We start from the raw sequence: 14,383 nt of genomic DNA, 5'->3' as shown, positions 1-14,383 counted from the left end.
CTCTGTCTTGTTTCTCAAATTTTTCATATCAGTAAGATCATATGATAATTGTCTTTCTGGGATTGACTTATTTCACTTAGCATAATACCCTCTAGTTCCATCCATGTTGTTGGAAATGGCAAGATTTTGGGGTTTTTTTTTGATGGCTGCATAATATTCTATTTTATATATATACACCACATCTTTATCCGTCTGTTGGACATCTAGGCTCTTTCCATAGTTTGGCTGTTGTGGACATTGCTGCTATAAACATTGGGGTACAGGTTCCCCTTCGGATCACTACATTTGTTTCTTTGGGGTAATTACCTAATAATTCTGGATCGTAGGATAGCTTTATTTTCCTTTTATTTATTTATTTATTTTTTTGACGGAGATCACAAGTAGGCAGAGAGGCAGGCAGAGAGAGAGAGAGAGGAAGAAGCAGGCTCCCCACAGAGCAGAGAGCCTGATGCGGGGCTTGATCCAGGACCCTGGGATCATGACCTGAGCCGAAGGCAGAGGCTTTAACCCACTGAGCCACCCAGGCGCCCCTATTTTCCATTTTTTGAGGAAATTCCACACTGTTTTCCAGAGTGGCTGCACCAGCTTGCATTCCTACAACACTGGGAGGGTTTCCCCTTTCTCTGCATCCTTACCAATACCTATTGTTTCCTGACTGGTTAATTTTAGCCATTCTGACTGTTGTGAGGTGGTATCTCACTGTGGTGTTGATTTGTATTTCCCTGATGCCAAGTGATGTTGAGCACGTTTTCATGTGTCTGTTGGCCATTTAGATGTCTTCCTTGCAGAAATGTCTGTTCGTATCCTCTGCCCATTTCCTGATTGGATTATTTATTCTTTGGGTACTGAGTTTGATAAGTTCTTTATAGATTTTGGATACTAGCCCTTTATCTGATATGTCATTTGCAAATATCTTCTCCCATTCTGTCGGTTGTCTTTTGGTTTTGTTGACTGTTTCAGTTGCTGTGCAAAAGCTTTTGATCTTGATGAAGTCCCAAAAGTTCATTTTTGCCCTTGCTTCCCTTGCCTTTGGCAATGTTTCTAGGAAGAAGTTGCTGCGGCTGAGGTCGAAGGGGTTGATGTCTGTGTTCTCAAATATTTTGATGGATGCCTGTCTAACATTGAGGTCTTTTATCCATTTTGAGTCTATTTTGTGTGTGGTGTAAGGAAATGGTCCAGTTTCATTCTTCCGTATGTGGCTGTCCAATTTTATGAAAGGATTTCTTAAATAAGCCACAAAAACCACCAACCATAAAGGAAAAAAATGGTAAATATGACTACATCAACATTAACTTCCATGAAAAAAGTCACCTTAAACAAAGTGGAAAGAAATGTGACAGTCTGCAAAAAGATGCTTATAATGCCCATAAGCAAACAGGACTGTATCCTTCAGAATATAAAGGAATCCTACAAAATCAATTTTTGAAAACTCAATAGAAAAATGGGTAAATGATGGGGCACCTCGGTGGCTCAGTAAGAAAAGTATCAGACTCTTGATTTCAGCTCAGGTTGTGATCTCAGGGTCCTGAGATTGAGCCCCGCACTGGGCTCCCTGCTCAATGGGGAGCCTGCCTCCCCCACTCTCTCTGCCTGCCTCTCTGCCTACTTGTGATCTCTCTCTCTGTCAAATAAATAAATAAAATCTTAAAAAAAAAAAAAAGAGGAAACACAAATGCCCAATAAAAATGTGAATATATGCTCAACCTCAGTAATAATCAGAAGCATATAAATAAAAATAACAAGACAACATTTCCTATTCTCACTGGGTTAGTGAAAACTAGTCTATCAGTACTGTAGGCAACCATTCACAAACATTTAGACCCTATAGTAGAAATGGGAGCTCTTTGAAGTTAGAGGTGTTACATGGCTTGTTTGGGCCAAGTAACTATGAGCAAAAGTGACGCATGTCATTTCTGTGCAGAAACTTTAACAGCTAGAGTGCAAGCCCTCAAGTGTTCCCCTGCCTCATGGAAGCTTGTGTCAGGTTGGAGCCTCAGTCACCCAGATCCCTAAGTGACTCTGATGAACAGACCTTCACTGCTGATCCACATTGTACTTGTAGTGTGAGCAAGAAATGAGACTTTGAATCAAGCCACTGAGATTTTGTGGTTGTTGGTTATTGTGGCATGGTTTAGTCATCCTGAATGATATAATTGTAATTCTTGGTGAGAAACCTGAACAACAAGGACTCTCATCTACTACTGGTAGGAGTCTAAGCCGGCACAACAACTCTGGAGAAGAGTTTAGAAATACGTGGTCAAGTTGACGATGTGCATACTCTAAAACTCATGTGTGCACAAGGATAACGATCGAAAGTTTTAACTGCAGGGAGGCCTGGGTGGCTCAGTCAGTAAAGCATCTGCCTTCCCCTCCGGTCATGATCTCAGGTCCTGGGATCAAGCTCTGCATCTGGCTCCTTGCTCAGTGGGAATCTGGCTTCTCCCTCTGCCAGCTGCTCCTCCTGCTGGTGCACTCTCTTTCTCTGACAACTAAATAAATAAAATCTTTAAAAAAAAAAGTTTTAAGGGAGCCTGGGTGGCTCAGTGGGTTAAGCTTCTGCCTTTGGCTCAGGTCATGGTCTTGGGGTCCTGGGATCAAGGCCCTCATCGGGCTCTCTGCTCAGTGGGGAGCCTGCTTCCCCCTCTCTCTCTGCCTACTTGTGATCTCTCGCTCTCTGTCAAATACAGAAGTAATATCTTTAAAAAAGTTTTAACTGCAAAAAGAAGTTATAATTGCAGCATTATTTTATTTTATTTTTTTAAAGATTTTATTTATTTATTTGACAGAGAGAGAGATCACAAATAGGCAGAGAGACAGACAGAGAGAGAGATGAGGAGAAGCAGGCTCCCTGCTGAGCAGACAGCCCTATGCGGGACTCGATCCCAGGTCCCTGGGATCATGACCTGAGCCGAAGGTAGAGGCTTAACCCACTGAGCCACCCAGGCGCCCCTGCAGCATTATTTTAAGAGAAAAACTGAAAATAACCTCCATGTCCACTGACAGGAAATGGATAAGGACATTTTGGTAGATTCATAGAATAGATTACTATAGAATAGCTAAAATAAAGAAACTTAACCTGTCTCAAAATTTTTAAGTTTCAAAAACATAACTTACATTCTAAAAAATCACATAAGGAGATATAAGGTATGATTTCATCATGTATAAATTTTATATAGTATATTGTGCTGTAGATACATGATAAATGCAGTTAAAGTCTAACAACATATGCATGGGCATAATAAACAACAAATTCAGTCAAGTGTTTACTTCCAAGAAAGTAAAAGCTGGAAGAAGGATTATCTGTAAAAGGATGAAGGTTTTTTGGAAAGTTTCATTTCTTTTTTTTTTTTTTAAAGATTTTATTTATTTATTTGACAGAGAGAGATCACAAGTAGATGGAGAGGCAGGCAGAGAGAGAGAGAGAGAGAGGGAAGCAGACTCTCTGCTGAGCAGAGAGCCCGATGCGGGACTCCATCCCAGGACCCTGAGATCATGACCTGAGCCGAAGGCAGCGGCTTAACCCACTGAGCCACCCAGGCGCCCCAGCATGATATATATATTTTTATAAGAAATGAAACATTCCAGGGGCGCCTGGGTGGCTCAGTGGGTTAAGCCGCTGCCTTCAGCTCGGGTCATGATCTCAGGGTCCTGGGATCGAGTCCCGCATCGGGCTCTCTGCTCAACAGGGAGCCTGCTTCCCTCTCTCTCTCTGCCTGCCTCTCTGTCTACTTGTGATCTCTCTCTGTCAAATAAATAAATAAAATCTTTAAAAATATATATATATATCATGCTATTAATGTCAAAATGCTGAATGGAGGGTACCTAGATGTTTGTTGTATTACCCTCTGGACTTCCTCCATCTATTTGAAATATTTAATGATAAGCAAAAAGAGAATACCAGCAAGTGAAAGTGAAAAGAAAGAGAATCCATAATTCTGCCTCCTCTGCTCTATCACTGACATACCCTCCATTAACATATTGACGTAAATCTGTCTGCTATCTCTGCCCAGCAGGACAGGAGGAACAGGGCAGCCGATCTCTGGACAACTGCAGTGAGGACAGTGCCCACAGTTTGGCTGGCTAGGAAATTTGGACCTTAACTTACTCATTTAAAGGATGTTGTTTGGTAAATTAAAATATTTACTAAAAGAAGGAACATTTCATTATTATATATTTAACAAGTTGTATTAACTCACTTTTTCTCACTTATTTTGGCTTGTTCAGATTATTTAAATATTTTTCCCCCTCTCCATTTTTCAGAACCACCGTAGCCTTCTAAATGCTTATAGAACCTGTAGAATAAATATGCAAAGAGCTTGGCTGTGAGAACAGGCAGTTCTGGCACTGAGGAAGGGCATCAACTTTAAACTTTATCTGAAAAGTAATACTCCTTGTTCTTTTTCTGTTTGTCTTCCTTTTTCTCACTTGCCTCCTAGGATTCCTCATGTGTTTTAACTATAATTTCCCTCACTAGTTGTTTTTCCAATATTCTGTTTTCTTATACAAACAGTATACACAGACACACTTGGTAAGAAGGCTCAGCGTAAAGTGCATTGTGTGATTTCATTTAAGTTACGGTTTCCTTGTACTTTTAGTGCCACCTTATGGCAGTGCTCTGCTGTCAGAATCCATACTACTCTGATTTTTTTTTTAATGCTCCCGAACATATTTCTGGCTGAGGTTTACAGTGTTGTCATTGAAAGATATCACCTTGGGGCTCCTGGCTGGCTCAGTGGGTGGAGCATATGACTCTTGATCTTGGGGTTGTGAGTTCAAGCCCCATATTGAGTGTAGAGATAACTTAAAAATAACATCTTTAAAATAAATAAAATAAAAGTAGATATTGTGTCACATAGCAGTGTGGTTTTTCAACCCATCTGTGTAACAGATTCACCTGGTGACTCCAGGCTCACTCCAGAACCACTGTCAGAAAGTCTGATTCATCAGACAAAGCTAGATGTCATTTAATAACTATTTAGTTACACTACTTACTACTTACTGGGAAAAAAGTCCACTTTCTTCCCTAAGTAGATGACTACTTATGATTAGAAGAATGAATACATGGCCATCTGCAGGAAACAGCACACACTGATGTCTACTATTTAACTTGCTTTCACCAAGCCCCGCCCTCTCACTCTTTTCTTAAGTCCAGAATTTTATCATTATTTATTTATTTGAGTAATCTCTGTACCCAGTGTGGGTCTTGAACTCAAAATTCTGAGATCAAGAGTCACATGCTCTTTTGACTAAGCCAGCCAGCACCCCCTACAATCGTTACTTTACCATCTCTATCAGGCATATGACTTATCTTCTTTTCACTTAGGTCTCTTACAAACTGCTGGGAGCACCCCACCTGGCTTTGGCAGATCTGTCCTTTCCAGTCACACCTCATTCCCTGTGCTGTGGGTCCTCTCCCCCAGAAGACTGGTGCAAACCTTGCCAATATGACTCTCCTGACCAGAGTGCTTTGCATTTTATGGGCCCTGCCTAACTCCTACATGTGCCTTGTTAAAATTGTGTACCATGTCCATGTATGCTTTGCAGATCTACCTAGGCTGACCCTGGTCCTTGCAAGGTGGCAGGTCTCATTTCACAAGTAGATCAGCACATACCTTGTTAACCAGGGCCATAAGCCTGCCAGTGTGCAAGCTGCCCTGACAGGAGCCAACACTACTGCAAAGTTACTCCTGCCCTGGGGTGAAGGGTAGATAGCCACATACACCAGTTAGACAATGGCCCCAACAGTGGGCTAGGGGCAGACAGTCTGCTCATTGCAGCCTCCACCCACCAACAAAAACTTCTCAGGTGACAACACAGGGAAAGCATCCAGCAGTTTGGTGCTACTGCATCTCTGGCAAATGCCTGGTCTGCCTACACTCAGGCCCAATGTGACCCTAGACTGCACTGCATGAGAGGACTTCCTCCTCCTACTGCCATTACCCCCAAGATCAAAAAATGTAGCTGACTTTCCCAACAGAGAAACAGACACAGAGTATTAGACAAAATGAAGAGACAGAAGACTATGTCCTAAATGAAATAATGACAAAACCGTAACAAGAGACCTAAGAGAAATGGAGATAAGTAATAAGCTTGATAGAAAATTTAAAGTAATGATCATAAAAAGATACTCATTGGACTTGAGAAAAGAATGGAGGACCTCAGTGAGATACTAACACAGAGATAAAAAGAACCAATCAGAGATGAAGAACAATGAATGAAATAAAAAATATACTGTATGGAATAAATAGTATGCTAGAGGAAGCAGAAGAAAAATTAGTGACCTGGACAACAGAATAACAGAAAGTAATCAAGCCAAGAACGTTAGAGAAAAAACAATTATATAAATGGGAGTAGACTTAAAGAACTAGTGACTCCATCAAGTGTAATAACATTCACAGTATAAGGATCCCAGAAGATGAAGAGAAAGAAAAGGGGGCACAAAATTTCTTTGAAGAAATAATAGCGGAAAACTTTGTTAATCTGGGGAAGAAAAGAGATATCCAGATCCAGGAAGCACAGAGGTTCCCCCAACAAAATCAACCCAAGGAGGTCCACAGCCAGCCACATAGTTATTAAAATGGCAAAAGTAATGAAAAAGAATTTTCAAAGCAGCAAGAGAAAAGAAGACAGTTCCATACATGGGAAACCCATAAGGCTATCAGCAGACTTTTTAGCAAACTTTGCAGGCCAAAGGGAAGTGCCATGATATATTCAAAATGCTGAAAGGGAAAAAAAAAATCTGCATCACAAATAGTCTATCCAGCAAGCCTACCATTCAAAACAGAAGAAGAGATAGAGTTTCCTAGGCAAACAAAAGCTAAAGGAGTTATCACCACTAAATCAGTCCTACAAGAAGTATTAAAGGGGACTCTGGGAGTGGAAAGCAGAGACCATAAGAAAAATAAGAAGCTTCTTCTGCTACTTACAGAAGCAGTAAAAGTAAGTGTATCTATAAAAATTAGTCAAGGAACTCACAAAATAAAAGGATGTAAAGTATGACACTATGCAGCTAAAATGTGGGGTGGAGAGGAATAAAGAATGGGTTCAAACTTAAGTGATCATGAACTTAATACAGACTGCTATATACAGAAGATGTTATATACAAACTGAATGGTAGCCACACATCAGAAAACAGTCATAGATAAACAAAAAATTAAAAGAATCCAAAAATATCACTAAAGAGAATCCGTGAACTGTGAGAGAAGAGAGCAAGAAAAAGAAAGGGTATAGAGAAGAACTACAAAACAACCACAAAACAAGTTAACAAAATGGCAAAATACCTATCTATACCTATATCCCTATATACTTTGAATGTAAATGGACTAAATGCTCCAATCAAAATGACATAGATTTTAAAAAGTAGATTAAAAAAAACAAGACCCATCTATAATGCTGCCTACAAGAGACTTGAAAAGTCTCTTGTAGGCAGATTGAAAGTGAGGGGATGGGGCCCCTGGGTGGCTCAGTCGGCTAAGCGGCTGCCTTCCGCTCAGGTCATGATCCCTGATCCCAGGATCTTGGGATTGGGCCCTGCATTAGGCTCCCCTCTTCCTTGCCTGCCACTTCCCCTGCTTGAGCTTACTATCTCCCTCTCTCTCTCAATCTATGCCAAATAAATAAAAAAAGAAAGAAAGAAAGAAAGAAAGAAAGAAAATAATACATCTTGGCAGGAGGGTGGCTCTAAGACTATCTGTAGTTCTCACTCTCTCCTTCAGTAAAAGTCGGAAAACAGTATAGGTCACTAGCAGTATCAGGAAATGGTTTTTCTATCTAGCTCCTCCCTCAAATTCTGTTAACTTTGTCTAAATATAAGCCAAACCCTTTAATATATTTAAGTAACACATGATGCCATAACAACCACCAAAGTATTAAGTGCCTCTTTTTTTTCTTGCACTAAATACACACCCACACCCACCATTCTTAGCAATTCAAAATATAGGAAGAGGGATATAAAACTCCCATCTTAAAGAATTTAAGGCTACTTTGCAAATATTAAAATAACTATGCAACAATAATAATAATTAACATTGATAGAGGGTATACTATAAGCCAGAAAAGACTGTTCTAATTGTTTTAGATTTATTAAGTCATTTAATCCTCCAACAATCCCATAAGGGTGGGAACACTGTGGTCACCACATCATCTTCCCCACCAGATGGGCTTTAAATGAGAGTGGGGAAGCTAGTCTATTTGAATTGAACTGGCTAGGTATCCTGGTACCTTTTAACTGGGAGGTACAAAAAGGTGAGATTCATAATAGTTGCTTAATAAATAGCTGAAGGATAGCTGAAGAATCAATCCCAGGCATTAGATGTAAAAGGTATTTTCTGTTATTTTTATATTAAAATTTGCCCTTAGCAGATTAGCATCATAGGGGTTTAGCCTCAGCTTCCAAAGCAATTAGCACATCTCACAATATCTGGCTGAATGTTCTGAAGAGGGAAAATGACAACATGATGCAACAGTGTGGAATCAGCTCTGCTACCATGTAATCTTCCTGCAATATTTTATCCTTTAGATATCTGGCTGAATCTTTACCAGGATAACCTCATTTAAAGCCATCTTAAAACGTATAAAGTACCACCTTTAAAGGAGCTAATTTTTTCATGAAAGCCTGTGCTCTAGAGCCCACCCAGACTATTTCTGAGAGGGTGGAATGATTCAGATCAAGGGACTTTGCAAACAACTCTTGACATTAACATTTATTTCAATTAAAGACATGTGAATTCAGAATTAATTAAACCCTTCTGAAGTATTTGGCAAAAGAAATACAATTAAGAATATGATTACAATGTTTTTGGTACCTGTGCTATATATTACAGACATTAACAAAATAAAAATCATATTCTGAAGAGAATCAAAATCCGATAAATTCTGGTTTGTAAAAATCAATTCACTGGTACAGTCCTCCCAGGGGAGAAGCAATTTGCCTTTTTACCATTAGTTAAAAATCTAAAGAGCAGACTTCCTCTTCTAGTAGTGACCATCACTGCCCTATAGAATATGGACAGGCCTTAAGCCTTTTTGAGAATACAGTAAAAAAAACAAGACTCTGGTTTTTAACAGAGCTTACAGATCATGTACCATAAAACATTTTCTTTTGAAAATAAAAATTTTATAATCTATTTCAAAAACATCAAACAACTGAAAAACATCTAAACTAGAACAAAATTTGCAAACAGAAGTTCAAAAAACTTGGAAAAGCCACACATATAACATCGAGTAACATCTAGCTTCATTTATCAACTAAAACACTCACTTAAAATGATTTTTTTATGTGTTAACTGAGTTTAGCACTACAGTATTTCAATAGAGACTGCCATTCTGTCACACATTATCAAAGCCTGTTCTCTAAATAATTTGAAGAAATTCCAATTACAAGACAAATGAAGACTGAAAATAGAAACAGTGCATCTTAAAGTTTTCCAGAGGTCTACACACAAGTAATTTCCAAACACAAAATTTTTTATATGCTTATGGTTTGGAACAAATTTTCCCTGAGCACTCTTTCTGCTTGGTTAGAAAAATTAAGACATGATCTATAAAACAGAATTCAGTTTGATTTCTACTGAATGCATGCCATTTTTCACCCATCAGATGTTTTTGGGAATGTTGCTTTCTAGATATTGCTAAAGTAAAAAATAACTTTAACTGTTGGAAGGGGCTATTTGAATGGCTTTCAAAATATGGTTAAGTTTTAGAGCCCCGAGAACTGCACAGTGGGTGTTTCAAACAACTGAAATGATTCACGATCCTAAAACTATCAATAGTTATTTTAACACATTCAGAATGGCACTAGTGTCACAGAACAAGAGGTAATAATCAGTAATTTCAGCTCAGATAACCAACAGATAAGCATTAGAAACTGAAAGAAAAACAAGTTGGATTAACATTGTGCTTTCCATGGAATAATGCTGAAAAAAATTAACCCTCCTGGCCAACACAGGAAATACCTCAGACCCTGAAAATTTATTTAATGCAATCTGGAGACCTGTCACTCCTTAATATTCATGCAAACTTAAAATCAGCATCACTGGGAGTTTCATCACATAAGCTGCAGTTCCCAATGCTATCCCAAGATTTACAGCCTGAAAGACATGCACAGCACCACCACCTAGCTGTGGTCCCTTAATTTTTTAAGGTCTTAAAAAGTCTTAGCTACTTGAGAGTTTAGGTATCCTTTCTTTCAAATAAATAAAGGATAACAAATATCAGGAGTCTTAACTATGCAAATTTGTAAATGCTAATGTTCTACATAGCCTAGTATCACATTAAAGGAAAATCAGATTTAAGAAGTTTCATATTTACAATTTTAGGTTTCAGAAGGCCTAACTATGTGTTTCCTTCAGTGTTATGATTTATGTAGTGCAAGAATAATTAACAAATAACTTAAAACATTTAGAAGTCATTGTTCGGAAGATCTTCAAGAAGTGAGCAATTTCAGATGTCCAGAGGTGTGTCTTCTTTTTAGTTATAGTTAAGGTGCTTTATGCAGGACGCCCTGGACCAAAACGGCTTTTAGACCTAGATTTTTTAAATAGAAAAGAAGGTCAGAGGTGCTTCTAAAATAATAGGAAGTTGTTGCTTTATGTTATGCTTGCTTGACACCATCAAAGTTTAATGAAATTTCATGTAGCCCCATAATACATTTTTAAAATCCCTTGGAATGACACATATTTTGGAATTCAGATTTTTTTTGGGGGGGTAGGGAGATAACATCATATATATATTGTATATTATGGATTGCAGCGGTGCCCTATAATCAAACATATTAATGTTTCTTCAGTGAAACAAATGAACATTTATATTCAGTGAGATAAATAAAAACTATAAATAGCATCACAGTAGCTCATTCTGGGTTTGAGTTGCCACAAAGTGGCAAACAAAGAAAGTCTTGTTGGCTTTCTTTTTTTTTTTTTTTTTTAAAGTCTTGGCAATTTTTTTTTTTTTTAAAGATTTTATTTATTTATCAGAGAGAGAGCGAGCACAGGCAGAAAGAATGGCAGGCAGAGGCAGAGGGAGAAGCAGGCTCCCTGCTGAGCAAGGAGCCCAATGTGGGACTCGATCCCAGGACGCTGGGATCATGACCTGAGCCGAAGGCAGCTGCTTAACCAACTGAGCCACCCGGGCGTCCCTCTTGTTGGCTTTCTGAGGTTTCAGATGTCAGAATTGCTGATAAGGCATTTGGATCTGTAGAATTAATGATCCAATCTCAGTAACTATTAATCTTTAAAAGAAAATTTGTGACTTAAAATGACAGAGAATCCAACAAGTTAGACTTTATTAAGAGAAATAAAATAAGGAACAGGAATGACTTCAATGATTTAAACAAATAACATATAACATATAAACAGTATAAAATTCTACTAATTCACAGTAGCAGTAGAGCTTACATTCCCATCCGCTGCTGGCTCAGAACAGAGCTGATTCAATCAACAGAAAACTTAAAAAAAAAAAAAAAAACTCTCATTAAATTTTATGCTTATGACCTTTTCAAGCCTTAAGTTTAAGTTAAAACCTGGTTCTGATTAGTGTCTTGATCATCTAATCCTTGAAACAAAACAAAACGTCAATTATGTACTGCTAGTGTTCATATGATTTTCCCTAGAAAAAGAAAATCACGGGGCACCTGGGTAGGTCAGTCCATTAAGCGGTCTACTCTTGACTTCAGCTCAGGTCATTTGAGAGTCCTGGGATTGAGCCTTGCATGGGGCTCCATGCTCAGGGGGCAGGGCGGGGGGGGAGTCTGCGGGAGATTCTCTCTCGCTCCTTCCCTCTGGCCCTCCCCCTGCTTGCACTCCCTCTTTCTCTCTCTAAAAATAAATAAATAAATCTTCACACACCCCCCACCGAAAGAGAAGAAAGAAAGAAAAGAAAATTATTTCAAAGCCAGTGGCATTCTGAATTTGTTTATACTGATTTACCTTGTATTTTTTTCTGAGCTGCTTTGCCGTGTAGTGACTGGCACTGAGGCCTTGATTTGCGCTTCGAGTCTGGAATAAATACCTCCTGCGAACTTCAGAGTAAAGTGGCAAAATGAAGTTGTTATTTTTATGGAATCAACAGAAGCTCTGCTTTATTAAAATGGCATTACTTTTTAGCTAACAAGCAGTTTTATTTTGATTTTTAAAATTCAGGCTCTTTGAATTATAATTTCTGTGAATAGTTTTACATACAGTGAAATTCACCCTTTGTAGTGTATAGTTCTGAATTCTAACAAATACTTACAAGGGAGACATACATCACTTCCACTGCCCCAAGAAAACCCCCTGGTGCTTCTCATAAGTCAACCCATTGCCACCATCAGTTCCTGGAAAGTACTGATCTCTTTTATTGTCTCTATAGTTTTGCATTTTTCAAAACATTATATAAGTAGAATCGTACAGCCTGGAGCCTTTTTAGTCTGGCATTTTTCACTTTAGCATAATGTGCAGGAGATTCATTTATGTTGCTGATTTATCACTAGCTCTTTCTTTTTTACATGTTTCACAGTTGGCTTATTCATTTACCAGGTAAAGGCCATTTGGGTTGTTTCTAGTTTTTGGCAATTCTGAATAAAACCACCATAAACATGTATGAACTGATCTCTGCAGTGAGTAAGTGTTTAACTTTATAAGAAACTGACAAACTGTTTTCCAAAGTGGCCATTCCTTTCCGTGTTCCTACTAGCTCCCTCTGAGAGTTCCAGTTGCTCTCCAAACTGGCCAGCATTTCTTTACTTTTTTTTTTTTTTTAAGACATTCAAGTTGGTATCCAGGGGTATCTCACTGAGGTTTATATTTACATTTCCCTAATGACTAATGATGTTACACCATTTTGTGTGCTTATTTGCCATCTGCAGCCCTTCCTTCATGAAGTGTCTGGTTAATCTTTTGCCCATATAGTTTTATTGGATTATTTATTTTATTATTTTCAGAGTTCTTTGTATATTCTGGACACAAATCCTTTACCAGGTAAGTGTTTTACACATAGTTTCTCATGTTTTTGTTTTCTTAATAGTGTCTTTTAAAAAAAAAAAGTGACACTCAAAAATAGTGTCATTCAAATTTTGGTGAAGTCCAAATTGTCAATTTTTTCTTTTATAGATCATGCTTTTGGTGTCATGGTTAAGAAATATTTGCCTAACCAAGGTCACAAAGATTTTATAAGTTTTAACACTGTATGTTAACTATATTGGAATTAAAATTTAAAAAAGGAATATTTTAGAAGTTTTATAAGGAAGTAAATTTTTAAATAAAAGAATTAGGGCAAGAGTAATTATAAATACATAATACTAATACTAATGTTGATAAATAGTGTTATGACTAATACATAACTTTAGTAAGAACATCGGTATTTCTAGTCATCACTTTCAGCAAGATGACCTTTTATTTTAGAAATAGTATCTAAGCACTGACTACAGAGTTAACTGAAATCAGCAACTTCCAAAAAGTCACCCTCTGGGTAGTCAGTATTTGGTCAGCCATTCATGGTTAATCTACTGTTGGGGTGACAGTATACTTCCAGGAATAAACTACGTTACTATGTGTGCTATAGAGGACCCATGGGCCATGGATAATAACATGGAGAACATTTGTCTGAGTCAAGCTAACTGTGAGAGAATATAAAAATATATTAAAGTATTTAAGTTGGTCTTTTCAGATTCTTTCTAGAGCATCTTTATATACCTCATGATGAAAACAAAGTAGGAAGGTATATCTAAGCAAGCACGGTATACTAGCACATTATTCTTACTTCTTTTGCTTCCTTTGACTTGACTCGGTCCAGATCACCCAATCTCATCTTTATAAGGTGCCCTGTAATTTCAGACATCCGTCGCTGATCTGCAGGTAAAAAATAAGAAACCTAACATTTTATGAGGATGATTTATAATTTTTATTTCTTAAAGAACACTTCAGTTATTGAGAATTTATGAAAATACCATTGGATACCATTTTATAGACATATACACTTATTTATCTTTGAAGAACTTCAGGTAGCAAGTGGTAAATGGCTCATATAGATAATTGTGCTGCTTTTAAGGCTACTGTAAACCAACCTAAAACATGATAGTCATCTTTAGAGTGCAAGTAAGGGGCAACAATCAGCTTGACACCTCCAAACCACAGGTGTATATTATATGTAACATATATAATATACATACACACACACATACACATACACCTATATACACTACACACACACACACATATATATATATAAATATAAAATATGTACATTATCTACAGGGATTGTCTACTAATAAAACCCTGGTTAAGGGGCACCTGGGTGGCTCAGTTGGTTGAGTGTCCCACTCTTGATTTCAGCTCAGGTCATGATCTCAGGGTCATGAGATCAAGCCCCACATCAGGCTCTGTGCTCAGAGAGGAGCCTGCTTGGGATT

General features: G+C 38.0%; 1 protein-coding gene across 7 annotated transcripts in view; it reads right to left on the bottom strand.

The window, feature by feature from the left end:
• Positions 1 to 8,684: 8,684 nt before the first annotated feature.
• The window catches only part of SANBR (SANT and BTB domain regulator of CSR), a 53,789-nt gene continuing 48,090 nt past the window's right edge, over positions 8,685 to 14,383 (bottom strand). For 6 of the 7 annotated variants that reach the window (XM_004742021.3, XM_045077879.1, XM_045077877.1 and 3 more), the window contains 3 exons: positions 13,735 to 13,823; positions 11,925 to 12,016; positions 8,685 to 10,524 (listed from right to left, as the gene is read on the bottom strand). In XM_004742021.3, the coding sequence (XP_004742078.1) occupies positions 10,488 to 10,524; positions 11,925 to 12,016; positions 13,735 to 13,823 (218 nt within the window). In that variant the 3' untranslated portion in view covers positions 8,685 to 10,487. Of the gene's footprint in view, positions 10,525 to 11,924; positions 12,017 to 13,734; positions 13,846 to 14,383 lie in introns of those variants that run through there. The other variant, XR_006606044.1, reaches the window with a different exon arrangement.

Source organism: Mustela putorius, unplaced genomic scaffold (genome assembly GCF_011764305.1).
Source record: "Mustela putorius furo isolate JIRA1106 unplaced genomic scaffold, ASM1176430v1.1 tig00000224_pilon_pilon_pilon, whole genome shotgun sequence".
In the NCBI taxonomy this organism is placed as follows: domain Eukaryota; kingdom Metazoa; phylum Chordata; class Mammalia; order Carnivora; family Mustelidae; genus Mustela; species Mustela putorius.
This window is presented reverse-complemented; position numbering and strand designations above follow the sequence as displayed.